Genomic DNA, 14407 nt, shown 5'->3' with positions numbered 1-14407 from the left:
TCCTAGGGAGGCTAAGGCAGGAGAATCACTTGAACCTGGGAGGCAGAGGGTTGCAGTGAGCCGAGATCGCGCCACTGCACCCAGTCTGGGCGACAGAGTAAGACTGTCTCCAAAAAAAAAAAAAAAAAGAAAGAAAAACATGCAATGGACTCACAGATACATCAAAACTATGTACGCGCACACAGACTCTGATGCAGAGGTACAGACAAAAAGGTACCGATGTAAAAACACAAAGACAGGCCCAGCTGCACTCCCATCAACGAACGACAGGACCTAAATTCACACTCGCTGGAGCGCAAAACCTCGCAGACTCAGGGACACTCACGCCGGGGGCGGGGCCAGAAAGGGGTGGGGCCTCTCAGGTCGAGGCGGGGTTAAGGGTCTTAAGGCGGAGGCGCGCCCAAGATGGCGGCCTCCATGTGCGACGTGTTCTCCTTCTGCGTGGGCGTGGCGGGCCACGCCCGGTTCTCCGTGGAAGTCCGTTTCGTGAGCAGCGCCAAGGTGAGGTCGGGGCGGGTCCTGCCTGGAGCCTCAGCCCGGTCCGGCCACAGAGACAGCCCCGCAGGACCCCATTCTCAGAGCCCAGAAGCTCCTGTGTCACTCGGACGCTACCGCCCGGCCCCTGTTCGCCGCCCGGGGGCTCCCAGTCTGTCCCTGCGCGCAGGCTCGTGGCGCGGTCACGCGGTGGACCGGGGCCTTCGAAGTCTCCGTGCGCATTTCCTCCCGGCGGAACCCGGCCAACCCGCCGGAGGCCCTGCTGTGGCTGCTTGGGGCGGGGCTAGGGGGCTTTGCTGCTGGGTCCCTGGAACGGTGGGCGGGACGTGCTGGGCAGAGAGAACTGAGGTGAAAAAGAGTCAGTCCTCATGAACTCAATGTGTGAGATTTGGGTGGGGGTATGAGGAGAGAGGCCAAGACCCTTCATGAAGGTTCTTGGAGTCCTAAGCAATTTGGACCAGAGTCCAAAGTGGGGGCATTTGTAGGGTTTTTAGCAGGAAGGTGACATGATTTTGTCGTTTTCAAAAGTTCATTGTAGAAAAAAGTAGAAAATGCATGTAAGGAAAGAAAAAATAAAAAATCACTTATAACTCTATACTTGTGCAAAGATGTGTACGTTAAAATTACATTTTTAGGGCCGGGCGCGGTGGCTGACGCCTGTAACCCCAGCTCTTTGGGAGGTCGAGGCGGGTGGATCACGAGGTCAAGAGATCGAGACCATCCTGGTCAACATGGTGAAACCCCGTCTCTACTAAAAATACAAAAAAATTAGCTGGGCATGGTGGCACGTGCTTGTAATCCCAGCTACTCAGGAGGCTGAGGCAGGAGAATTGCCTGAACCCAGGAGGCTGAGGTTGCGGTGAGCCGAGATCGCACCATTGCACTCCAGCCTGGATAACAAGAGCGAAACTCAGTCTCAAAAAAAAAAAAAAAAAAAATTACATTTTTAGAAACGGCTTTTTGATGCAGCAGTGAATCTTTCAATATCAAGCTTATTTCTACATGTCAAGTTTTAAGAGCTGAGTAGTAGCCTCTTACATGGGAGGGCCACAGTTTACTCAACCAACCCCTTATTTATGGACCCTTTATTGTTGTATGCCATTTTTTCATCCCTGGGGTCAAAAGTCTTAGACCTCATTTTCTGTGCAGACATCTTTTTGTTCTGTCCAGCACCATTTTTTTTTCTACTTATCTTTGCCTATTGACGTGCAAAATTGTATTTGTTCTCATTTACGTTTCTTTGGTTACTAGTGAGGTTGAATAATTTGTCACATGTAGTGGCTGTGTGTATCCTTGGTTCTTGCCTAAGATATCAGCGCTCTAGTTGTCATCTGCTCTCAGCATCATCATATTGATCCAGTTTCCCAGCCCTTTCTGCTCCAGAGGTATCTGGAGCATTCTGCTCCTTCCCTGGTAAATCAGCTTTCCTAATTCTTCATCTCTTTACCTGTTTGTATCTCCATCTTCACCCATAGCCTGTAATGCTCCTGGGTGGCCACTGTTTGAAGGTGTCTCATTTCCATCATTCTTGGTTTGCAGTGATATTCTTCACCTTTATCTTCATTAGCCCCCAGTCTCCCAGCCCCTTCCTTTCTTCATTTCTTTGCTCTCACTTCATCACTTCAGCCACTCTCCTTCCACAGTTTTCCTGTTCCAGCCTTCTATCAAGGCCCCAGCTGATCACTTTCTCCTTGCCTACATCTGAATCTGCTGCTGGGGAAAATAACATACCTGCCTGGACTTGGTAACAACATGGATTATCCTGGGCTTTTTGCTTCTCTATTCAAATGAGATTGGTTCGTGATTTTTTTTCTCTGTTCGTGATTATTTCCCTCAAGTTACCGCATGAGGGTTATATGTGTTGTTTTTGGTAAAATAGAAAAGCTTTCCGTGTTGTCTGTCATTACATTGTTTAAATAGCATGAGCATTATTTATTCTTTAAAGGTTTGAGAGAATTGGCTCATGAAACCGTATAGACCAGTGGCCTCAAGTGGGAGTAGTTTTTGACTACTTTTTATTGCTTCTGTGGATAGGAATGACTTTTCAAATATTTAGCAACTATTGGCCGGATGTGGTGGCTCACGCCTGTAATTCCAGCACTTTGGGAGGCCGAGGTAGGCGGATCACCTGAGATTGGGAGTTCAAGACCAGCCTGACCAACATGGAAAAACCCTGTCTCTACTAAAAATACAAAATTAGCTGGGCGTGGTGGCGAATGCCTGTAATCCCAGCTACTTGGGCAGCTGAGGCAGGAGAATCGCTTGAACCCTGGAGGCAGAGGTTGTGGTGAGCCAAGATTAAGCCATTGCACTCCAGCCTGGGCAACAAGAGCAAAACTCTGTCTCAAAAAAAAAAAAATTTACCAACTATTATGCCAGAGACATGACCAATCAGAACAGAAGCCTCACCAGGTCTAGTAGAAGCAGCTGGACTACCGTACTGGTACACTAGCCAGATAGCAGCATGGCTTATTGTGGGTTTTTTGTTTTTAAGCAAGATTTTAAAATCACTATGTAGTCTGGCTGGATGTGGTGGCTCATTCCTGTAATTTCAGTACTTTTGGAGGCTGAGGCGGGCTGATCACTTGAGGTCAGGAGTTCGAGACCAGCCTGGCCGATATGGTGAAACCCTGTCTCTACTAAAAATACAAAACTTAAGCCAGGTGCCGTGGCTCACGCCTGTAAATCCCAACACTTTGGGAGGCTGAGGCGGGTGGACCACTTGAGGTCAGGAGTTTGAGACCAGCCTGACCAACAGGGTGAAACCCCATCTCTACTAAAAATATAAAAATTAGCTGGGCATGGTGGTGCATGGCTGTAATCCCAGCTACCTGAGGCCAAGGCATGAGAATTGCTTGAATCCAGGAGGCAGAGGTTGCAGTAAGCCAAGATCGCACCACTGTACTCCAGCCTGGGTGACTGACAGAGGGAGATTCCATCTCAAAAAAAAAAAAAAATATATATATATATATATTATATATATACACACACATCTATATATATTACATAGTCTTAGAGTTTTGCACCATCTTTTTTTATTTCTTTTTATTTTAGAGATGGGATCTTGCTGTGTTGCCCAGGCTGGTCTCAAACTCCTGGGTTCAAGCGCTCCTTCATCCTCAGCTTCCCAAAGTGCCAGATTTACAGGTGTGAGCCACCACACCCAGCCTGCAGAGTTTTTTCTTTAAACTTTTTTTCACATTGGAAGTATGTATTTTGTGTCTCCTTTCCATTCAGGTTCAGTGCTCTCCAACCTTCTTAATATTAAGCATTAGAGCTCTGTTTTTCTTGAAATATGCTCATCTATTTTGGGAATGAGCGATTTTATAAAGGAAAAACTCTGATTCTTTTCTCTTTGTTTTGATTACTAAATATTTTCTGCATTTAGTTTTCCACAAAGAGAGGGAGATCTACATTTGTCCAATATTGAAATTTGAGATTGTCAGAAATAACACGAGTCCCTGTTCATATTGTCTTGTCCCATAGAGGAAGGCCAAGTTTTCAATTTGCTAGATTGGGATGGGATACAAAGCATGGGGTGAAGGGCTTCCAGGAAGCCTGGCAAGGATGTACCCAGGACTTCTCTTGGCTTTGTTTCACCTGTCCCATTCTACTATGAGATAGAGCTTCCAGAGTTGTTCACAGGGTTGAGATTTGTGGCTCTGAGTTTGAGAGGCAAACCTATCTGGCTTCTAAGGAGGCAGGGAGCTACCTGGGAGGCAATAGTGACAGGTCATTTTGCTGCCGATATCAAGCATTTTTTTCCTCTCCTTTTGTTTTGGCAGTTCAGTGTTGCCAGGGGCACCCATCTTCTTAAATGAGTAATGGGAGTATGTGCCCAGTAAGGCCAGTAACTGCCTGGGTTCTGAAGCCATCCGTGGAGTCCTTTTGCATATTTGAGAGATGGCAGTTCAGAGGTTGTTTTCTCATCGTTCATCCTTTACATGATGAATATAGTGTTTTAAACCAGTGCTTCTTAAGGCCGGATGCGGTGGCTCACGACTGTAATCCCAGCACTTTGGGAGACCAAGGTGGGCGGATCACGAGGCCAAGAGATCAAGACCATCCTGGCCAACATGGTGAAACCCCGTCTCTACTAAAAAAAAAAAAATACAAAAATTAGCTGGGCATGGTGACGCACGCCTATAGTTCCAGCTACTTGGGAGGCTGAGGCAGGAGAATTGCTTGAACCTGGGAGGCGGAGGTTGCAGTGAACCGAGATCGTGCCTCTGCACTCCAGCCTGGTGACAGAGAGAGAGACTATCTCAAAAAAACAAAACAAAACAAAACAAAAAACCAGTGCTTCTTAAACTAACATGTATGTTAATCACCTAGGCATCTTGTTACAATGCAGATTCTGATTCAGCAGGTCTGGGGTGGAGCCCAAGATTCTGTATTTCTAACAGAGTCCTAGGTGATGCCCCTGTTGCCAGTCCCTATACCTCTCATTGAGTAGGAAGAAGCTACAGCTCATAAGGTACATTCATCAGTGCTATATCCTTGCACCCTGGAAACTACCTTGTAGGTATTATTATAATGCTCACTTTTCAGGGGGAAACAGATGTAAAGTGAAGTAGTTGGCTCAAAGGTTCACAGCAAGTTAACATTAGGACTGGTGCTAGGATTAGCGCATTTCTTTCAGTGCACTTGTTGGATAGCACTGTGCAAGGTGCTATGGGTATTCAGCTCACCAAGGAAGAGGGCACATTCTTCCCCAAGCAAGGCTTCCCTGTCTCTTGGTGTAGGATTTCTCTGCAACCCTGTGCAGCAGTATGACTGTCAGGATCCTGGAGGGGCATGTGGCTGACTCAGAGATGGCCGCTCTGCTGTTACCAGCTCCTGTACAGGAGGCCCAGCCTGCTATAAGCCTTGACCCCGCTCTGGCCATACTCAGAAAAATTGTCTGAGTAATCTGATATGGCTGCCATGATGGCTTCCTCCCTGTTCTAGGCCTTCTGCTCTGAATAGGCTGAAAGGGATGCAACTGAAAATAGATCAGAGCTACATTTCCAGAGGAGACAGTTATGGAGGGTGCTGACCTCTCCATGAACTCACAGAGGCAGAGGCATCTCCTAAGAGTGAGGCTGGACAGCCTCCTGGAGGCTCTTGGAGCTATGTCCTGTGTTCCTTCTAACGGACATCCTATTCTGCTACCCTCTTAGGGCAAGGGGCTGTTTGCCACACAGCTGATCCGGAAGGGGGAGACCATCTTCGTAGAACGGCCGCTGGTGGCTGCACAGTTTCTCTGGAATGCACTTTATCGCTACCGAGGTGAGTACATCTCTCCTACTCCTCATGGCTGCTGGACCCAGTCGCCTTTGTGCATGAAAGTGAGCTGCATACATCACTACTGGCTGCCGTCTCTGGAACTCTGGGTGTTGGGAGGAAATGCTATCTTCCCTTGAAGGACTGTGCCTGAGAACCATGCCTCTGTCCAGTGTTAGATGTTTGAGGCTTATTCCTGTGGTGAGAGGCTCTTCCGATGTGCTCCCTGAGGGAGCACAGCAGGACTCAGGCAGGTATGACTTCATGGCATGATGGACATCATGCTGAAGGCCCAGTGGCAAAGTGGAGTCCTTCACCAAGAGAAGGCCACAAGAAGGCCTTGTTCAAACAAGGCTGAGTTAGGGGTCAGCACAAGTAGGATGCCCTTAGCTTTGCTGGTCACATGCTTTTTTCATACTTTTCTTTTTTGGGGGGAGGAAGGGTGGCGGAGTTTCGCTCCTGTTGCCCAGGCTGGAGTGCAATGGTACAATCTTGGCTCATTGCAACCTCTGCCTCCTGGGCTCAAGCGATTCTCCTACCTTAGCCTCCGGAGTAGTTGGGATTACAGGCGCACACAACCATGGCTGGCTAATTTTTGTATTTTTAGTAGAAACAGGGTTTCACCGTGTTGGCCAGGCTGGTCTCAAACTTCTGACCTCAGGTGATCCACTCGAAAGTGCTGGGATTACAGGCATTAGCCACTGTGCCCAGCCCACACGTTTCTTAAGCTAGAGACACATAATGAAAGGAGGGTCAGTTGGCCCCAGAGTATGGGAAAAGCCCAGTTTGGTGGTGGTGGGGGCACCCCAGAGAGTGAGTCTGATTAAGAAGCAAGGAGAGTTAGACAATAAGGGCCAGAAGGTTCTTGAGAGGGAGGAGGAGATTATTTACCTTTGGATGCACATGAAATTCATTCATTCATTCATTCATTCATTCATGTAGTTATTCATTTACTCACTTCCCAAACTTTTATGGAATACCAGAATGGTGCCTGGCACATAGCAGGTACTCCATAGGGCTGTGAAAGGGATAGCTGTGGCCTCTGCTCTCAAGACGTTGTCATGTCCGGTTCTCACCCTCAGCCTGTGACCACTGCCTACGGGCACTGGAGAAAGCAGAGGAGAATGCGCAGAGGCTGACCGGGAAACCAGGCCAAGTTCTGCCTCACCCAGAGCTGTGCACTGTGCGCAAGGACCTCCACCAGAACTGTCCCCACTGCCAGGTGAGTATACCTGGGGAGTGTACCTAGAAGAGGTTGGTGAGGGAAGCCTTAGCTGGAATCCTCAGCGGGGAGACAGGAGCAACGACAGACCTGGTAATGGCCTTGAAAACTACAATGTAGGATAAGATATTGAAAAGGCTTGGTTGTTGTTCCAGTTCCATCTTCCTTGCCACAGTTACATTGTCTGGAGAATGGGCTTGGTGGGAGCTTACCTTCTTCCTGGGGAACTGGCAGGGGCTCTCCCCTCTACCTGAAAAGTTCTTTTCCCTTTCTGTGGTTTTGCAAGCCTAGGTGTGCCTTTTACATGCTCCCAGAGCACCCTGTGTTTTCTGTTCTCATAATATATCTGAGCTACTGTTCAGGGGCTACTTGTGGAAGGAATGCAGTTAGAGGAGGTGATCCTAGGGCCAGATCCTAGGTCCTGACCTCTGTCCCACTTAACAGGTGATGTACTGCAGTGCAGAATGTCGGCTGGCAGCCACTGAGCAATACCACCAGGTCCTGTGCCCAGGCCCCTCCCAGGATGACCCCTTGCATCCTCTCAATAAGCTGCAGGAGGCATGGAGGTAGGTCTCTTTTCCTGTCTTCTTTCCTTTATCCTTGCCTCCCTGGTTGCCTGCTTGGGCTCATCAGGTGTTGTCATCTTTCTTAAGTTACAATTCCCTAGATTTTTTCTCCATTCTTAGGGTTAAACAGAAGTCATATCACCTTATCCCCTGCCTTTAATATGGGCTGTCAGTCCTAAGAACACCAGGACTGACATTTAACACTCTCCCAGAAAGAGTCCCATTAAGCCAATTGGAATGCAAAGTCTTGCCTAAGTCCTTGCCTATGACTTTCTCTCTTTGTAATTGACGCAATTGGTAGGAAGCTTTCTCTGTACCAGTCAGACTGGCGTTCCCTGAGCTCAGCTACTAGGGAAAGAATTTCTAGACCAAACTTTTTTCTCTTTCCCCAGGAGTGTTCACTACCCACCTGAGACTGCAAGCATCATGCTGATGGCCAGGATGGTGGCCACAGTGAAGCAGGTGAGCCCACCCAGCCCTCTCAGGGAAGCTGACTTTGATGCCATTCAACCCTGGTCTCAGTCGTTTTCTCACCTCAAGGCCCTTGCTTGGATGCAGAGTTCTTCCTGGCCTTCCAAAGGAGAGCTCCTTGCTATGTAAAACTTTAGGAATGTGCTAAACAAATCAGGCATGGGGAATGGGGGGCTCATTTTGCCTGTAGCCTTTTTTTTTTTTAAACTTAAAGACCAGTGTGATAGTATGCCTGCAGTTTCTGATCTAGGAGAAGATGCCTTGTACAGTAGCAATTCATGCATTTGATTTATAAGCACCACTTTTTCAGGATTATATCTTATATAAGGTGAGAGAAACCACTCTAACCCCCCTTATTATTCTTCCTCAGCCTCTTTCTCCTGTTCTTCCAAGTTTTGAATTGGCTAGCTCGGCTCCAGCTGGGGAGATGGCTGGGGGTGGGCAGCATGGGGAGGAAACCTGAGGCAGAGGAAGCGCCCCTAGAATCTCCTGTGTGGTGGTATTTCCCGAGTGGGTGGGAGTGCCAGTAAGAAGGTGGATATGTGTGACCCTTAAGTATGTTTGTTCACTGCAGGCCAAGGACAAGGACCGTTGGATCAGGCTCTTCTCCCAGTTCTGTAACAAAACGGCCAATGAAGAGGAGGAAATTGTCCATAAACTTCTGGGGGACAAATTCAAGGTTATTCTTGTCCCATGGCCTGTCTCCTTTCCTCCCTAAATATCCTAGGGTGTCTCTGGCTATCTGTGGGGAGCGCCACATTTGATCACTTCTCAACTACAGGAAGGAGTTAGAACCTGGGCCCAGAAGTCAATTCAGAGGGCTTACATTCCTGCCACTGTTTACTTCCTAACCTTATGTGAACCTACAGTTGGGAAGTGGGGTGACAACAGAGGAAGGGCACATCGGATGCCCTGCCCTGAAATTGCTCTCTATACTGGTGTTAGAAGGCAGAACTCGTCATAGGATAGCAGTGGGCAAATCAGATAGAATGGTGAGTGGAGGGTTGCAGGGCCACAGAGTCAAAGAGCAACGTGGAACTGCCCACGTCCTGAGTGCCCATTCCCAATCAAAGAGTATGGGTCCTCACTGAGGACAGCGGACTTCCCTGCAGGAGCTGCCTGAGGGTGGAGGCAGGTATGTGAAAGGTTTGCATCTGGGGTAGGCCCTCCTGCACTGAACTTACAGGAAAGGAGTGGGAGAACCCAGCTGGTCTGGAGGCCAGGTCAAGGGAGATTTGACGGTGGTGGTAAGGCTGCCTCAGCCTTGCTGGTACAAGTGGTGGAAAATGGGGAGAAATTTCAGGTTCGCCACCACAGGTTGGAATAGGCCGGCAGACTGCCATAGCTCTTTGGAGGTGGACTCTGTGGCTTCTTTTGCCCCCATGGAAAGCTGCGTCTACAGAGCTGGCCCTTTTTCCTTCCCTCCCTTGATCATCTGGGCCCTGCCTAGGTGCTAATGGGAAATCCCCAGGGATACAAGTGTCTCCCTGCTTCCTCTAAACCAGGGCCAACTAGAACTTCTGCGGAGACTCTTCACAGAGGCCCTCTATGAGGAAGCAGTCAGCCAGGTGAGTGAGGAGAGGGTGGAACCAGTGGCCTCCTTGTTACTCCAGTTCTCCAGGAGCAACCAGGTCAGCATCTCCTACTGGGACAGCTGAGCCAAAGCCAACTTGGTCTTCTGGAGTTGGGATGAGCCCGACTCACAGAAGCCTTCCTGAACAGAGATGAATTGGAGAACGTGACTCACAGAAGGCTTCCTGAACAGAGTCGAATTGGAGAGCCTGACTCACAGAAGGCTTCCTGAACAGAGAGTTGAATTGGAAGAAAAGCAAGTGGCTATAACATGAGCACCTATCTCTTTTATTCCCTCCACAGTGGTTCACTCCCGATGGATTCCGGTCCCTCTTTGCTCTTGTTGGGACCAATGGCCAAGGAATCGGGACCAGGTTAGAATGTTCCAGAGCTATTGAACTTCCTCTCAGGGGTGGGAAATGGATTGAGGAAGGTAGCCACAGTTGCTTTCAAGGCTGGGAGGGGTAGGGTGGGACTCTGGGCAGAGTAGTGAACTGGACACAGTGGTGGGAGTCAGAAAGAATGAGGCATTGGTATCTGTTTTAGGGAGCCTCTGTCTATTGGGAAGGATGGGCCCCTACCCGGGAGAATGAAATGGGGTAGGGGTGGGAGACACTTCTTCCTGGGCTTAACTTATGTGGAGGTAGAGAGCCCTGTGACCTGGGGTTCCACCTCCCCAACCATGAGCTGCCTGGGACCTCCAGCTCCCTGAGCCAGTGGGTCCATGCCTGTGACGCTCTGGAGCTGAAGCCTCAGGACCGAGAGCAGCTGGACGCCTTCATTGACCAGCTGTACAAGGACATTGAGGCAGGTTGGTGAGATAGAGCCTTGGCCTTACCCAACCCTGGAAACCCCCCAGTCAGATGGTGGATACACAGTTTTTCCCCAGGGTGCTCTGAATTAATGGTGGGGTAAGGTAATCCCTTTGTGCCTAGGGGGAGCTTCAGATCTGTCCACAGGGCACACAGGTGAGAAACGGCCCCAAGATTTATCCAGAGGCTTGATGCTGGGAGGAGGGGGAGTGCTGGACAAATAGGGTGTCTTGTAGACAGAAAAGTAAGGCTTGTGTCTCAGAGGCAAGTTTAGGTAAAATGGTAGGGCCCGGTGCATTAGTGTGGTGGGGTGGCAGGACAGTGGAGTCAGTGCCTGTCCTTGTAAGCCTTGTTTCCTTTTCCTGCCTGTAAAATGGGTAGAATAATGTCTGTATGTTACTGTCTTACAGCAACTGGAGAGTTTCTTAACTGTGAAGGATCTGGCCTCTTTGTGCTTCAGAGCTGCTGTGAGTCATGGCACTGAGGAGGGATGGTCCCCGGCGTTTCTGCCTTTACCAGGTGGCCTTGCAGCCACAGTTTATCTTTCTCAGTTGGCCCTTTCTAGGCTGCTAGGGTTGAGTTTGGGAGCCCCATTAGGTCTGAGCCCCCACAGGAATTCCCCTGCGCCTTTTTGTTCTATCATTATTTCATTTGTTCATACAACTGTTTGTGCTATAATATATGCTTATATATAAAACCTTATGATAGGCCAGGCCCTGTGCTAAGGCAGGCATAGAGCTCTGATTCTTGTAAAGGGAAGCATGGGCCTTATACCGTCACTGCCCTGTGAGATTTGGGAGTACTGGGAGACCCTTTGGTTCCTGGGAAGAGGGAGCCCAGGCTAGAGGGCGAGTCACATCAGCACCTGATGAGGAGAGGCAGAGCCAGCTCAGACAACTGCCTTTTCCAGACCTCAGCCTCCCACCCCCTAGTTTCCTTACTGTGAACTCTTCCCAGGCTCCAGGGCCACTCTACCCTCCCAAACTGGATTCTCAGAGGGTCTGTGACAGCTGTTACTAGATGTCCAGTAGCTGGCAGAACTAAGTGGTCTGGTGGGCGTCCCTTCAGAGCCCTGTCCCTCCCTTTGTGAGACAGTGGGAACACGACTGAGAATGAAGTTGGCCAGTCACAGCGGGTTGGAGTGGAAGTGCTGTGGAGTTCATTTGGCGTGTGCTTTTTGGTCTTTAGGAAAGAACACTGGATGCAGAGTCAGGAAACTTGGGTTCCAAAACCTGCTTGGCCTTGGCAGGGATGAAAGAGCAAGAAAGGACCCAGAGCTCTGCAGAGTTGAGGCTATTATGTTTTTTATCCTCATTAAATATATTATATATTAAATAATCCTCATTACCTGCCTCTTGTGATCTAGGCAATCACAGTTGTGTGCCCAATGCAGAGACCTCCTTTCCAGAAAACAACTTCCTTTTGCATGTCACCGCCCTGGAGGATATTAAGCCAGGAGAGGTGAGGGGAGCCAGGAACCGTGGGGATGGGTGGGCAGTGGGCCTTGGAAGTTCTCTTTAGGGATTAGGAACAGCAGTGGCTAGAGCACCTTGAAGTTCAGGCCGTTGGGTGAAATCTGCACATACCCTAGGGTCTGAGTCTTCAGCTTATGGTTATGTTCTAACCCTTCCTCACTTTCTCGAAATACAACTCCAGAAAGTCTCAAGACAGTGTTTGAGGGACACCTGTGTGCTCAGATTCTTGTCTCCAGCTATCTTTTGGTCAAATGCAGATCTGTAGTTTCTAAGAAAGCAGGAGATAGCTCTTTGTGGGTTTAGGGTCTTTTCTGTTAGCACAGGCACAGTGCCTGGTTGAATCTTCTTACAGGGCAAGTAGCGTCATACCAACACCTCTGATCCCAGCACAGACCTTGGCCGTTGACTGGCTTTCACCATGGCCTGAGGCTAATCACAGTATCCTCTGTCTCAGACACAGGCTGTTGGAGCCCTGCAGTGGCCTGCCTACTGAAGGCACTGGGAACTGGATGAGGGCAGCCTACTACTCCTTCACTGAAGGGCAGCGCAAGCCTGGCTCCTAGAGATAGGGCAGTAGTTGGAGACAGGGTAGGATCTGGGGAGGGCCTTATACCATTTAAAAGAGCACAGACCATCAGACTGCACCTCTCTGCCCTACAGGAAATTTGTATCAGCTACTTGGACTGCTGTCAACGGGAACGCAGCCGCCACAGCCGCCACAAGATCCTCAGGTGCCAGCTGGGGACATGGTTGGGCAGCTGGGCTCTGGGGTCCTCTATCCCGGTAGTTGCCTGACTTTTCCCTCTCATCATTCCCTCACCGCTGCAGGGAGAACTATCTGTTTGTCTGTTCCTGTCCCAAATGCCTGGCAGAGGCTGATGAACCCAATGTGACCTCAGAAGAGGAAGAGGAAGAGGAGGAGGAGGAAGGAGAGCCAGAAGATGCAGAGCTGGGGGATGAGATGACTGATGTGTAATGTTGCCCTGCCTAGAAAGGGCCGTGCCCGAGACCCTGCTGGAAAAAGGGGCTCTTCCCCCAGAGAAGGGGCTCAGAGGGAACTCCCCACTCCCATTGCCTGCTTTCCTCTCATTCCAGCCCTCTCTGCCAGAGGGTAGGACAAAGGCTGGACTCCCAGCCCCCAAACCCCACCAGACCTCATGCCCTGGACACTGCTGCTGAGTTGGCTCAGACTCTGCACTGTCACTGAGCCTTTCACAACTGGCTTCCCTGTGAGGTTCCTCCACTCTAGGGTATGAGGGGCTGGAATCAGGGCCAGGGCCTAACAGTGTTTCTTCCCCTTGGCCCCATGGCCCATACTTACCCATTCACCTGAGGCTTTTCTCCTCTCAACTTCCTGTTGATTTCTTTTGAGGGGGTAAATCTGAGAACAGACTGAGTTCATTGAAGCAGAGAGGGGAGGTGGTCAGGCACCCTCACCTTCCTCACCTCCCCACTGCCACAGCTGTGGCTGGTAAGGCAACTGCTTGACCACTAGCTCGGAGGGGAGAGGCAGGCAGGAGGATCTGGGTCTCCTGAGCCCCTTCCCTGAGGCTGTCTGCTGGAAATGCTCGATCAGGGGGAATATTCCCCCACACACATACCCCCATTTGGACATCTGGGGAAGTGGAGATTAAACTCTTCCCCAGACTCCAGAATTTTTGTACCTCGTGCCTTGCCTCACAGGCGCTGGCACAGTGGCTGGCCCTATGGAGTATGGAAAAGGCTTCTGCCTTCCTCAGGAGGGACACGTGGGGAATCATCACTCTTTCTCACAGCTTCTTCCTATCGTGCACTCAGCGGCATGGCTGAGACCTGGGGCTTAACTGGCCTGTGCTCCTTAAATTAGGATGTTCTGGCCCTCCTGGGGCCAGTTAAAATGGATCAGTGAGGGGCTTTCCTGGCCTCAATCTCCATCTTTAGGATCTCCACAGAGGAACACTTAAGTCTTCCAGAAACCTCGAGGAGCTGGGCTAGATACTTGGAGAGTAGCTCTGTCTTATCCCCTCCTACCCCCAGATCAGCACCACCCCTCTCACTCTTGGGTTGGATGCTAATGGGAATTACAAACCATCACTCCCAATGCCTCCCTTTCCTGGAGGAGCCTGCCAAATCCCCCTGCTGAGGGATCCCAGAGAGGGCAGGTGCCCACCCCACAGGCCATTCCCTGAACCATGGAGCCAGGTGGAACCTGCCTGTCTCCTTACCCATTGGGTTCTTACTCCTTCACAACGGCCAGCACTCCTTTTCCACAGCCCCCTGCCCACTGTTCTCAATAAAATGAGTGGTAATAGGCCTCTGCAGGAATCCTTTGTGGCGAGTGGCTGGGCAGACTTCCCTCGGCATGCAGCAATCCCAGGTGGGTGCAAAGGGGTACTGATTAGACCAGGCAATGGTAGGAGATGGGAGCTCCAGGATCACCAGCTTGGGCTCACCTCTGTCCTTATTTACACTCTGCTATGCATATGTTCTAATGCCTAAGAGCAAGGGTCTTCTGAGGTCCAGTTTGGCTTTTTTTTTTTTTTTTTTTTT

General features: G+C 49.9%; 1 protein-coding gene across 1 annotated transcript; it reads left to right on the top strand.

Annotated features, from left to right (window-relative positions):
* Positions 1–363: 363 nt before the first annotated feature.
* SMYD5 (SMYD family member 5) lies at positions 364–14170 on the top strand. The gene is made up of 13 exons (XM_017521949.2): positions 364–501; positions 5658–5766; positions 6843–6982; positions 7427–7548; positions 7941–8010; positions 8594–8698; positions 9525–9587; positions 9895–9965; positions 10296–10402; positions 10814–10870; positions 11770–11864; positions 12539–12609; positions 12707–14170. The coding sequence occupies exons 1-13, from the start codon at positions 406–408 to the stop codon at positions 12852–12854; spliced, it is 1254 nt and encodes a 417-aa protein (XP_017377438.1). The 5' UTR covers positions 364–405; the 3' UTR covers positions 12855–14170.
* Positions 14171–14407: the final 237 nt, after the last annotated feature.

This window comes from Cebus imitator, unplaced genomic scaffold (assembly GCF_001604975.1).
Source record: "Cebus imitator isolate Cc_AM_T3 unplaced genomic scaffold, Cebus_imitator-1.0 Scaffold23, whole genome shotgun sequence".
NCBI classification, from domain to species: Eukaryota; Metazoa; Chordata; class Mammalia; order Primates; family Cebidae; genus Cebus; species Cebus imitator.
The sequence above is the reverse complement of the archived record's forward strand: the minus strand, read 5'-3'. Positions and strand labels throughout refer to the sequence as shown.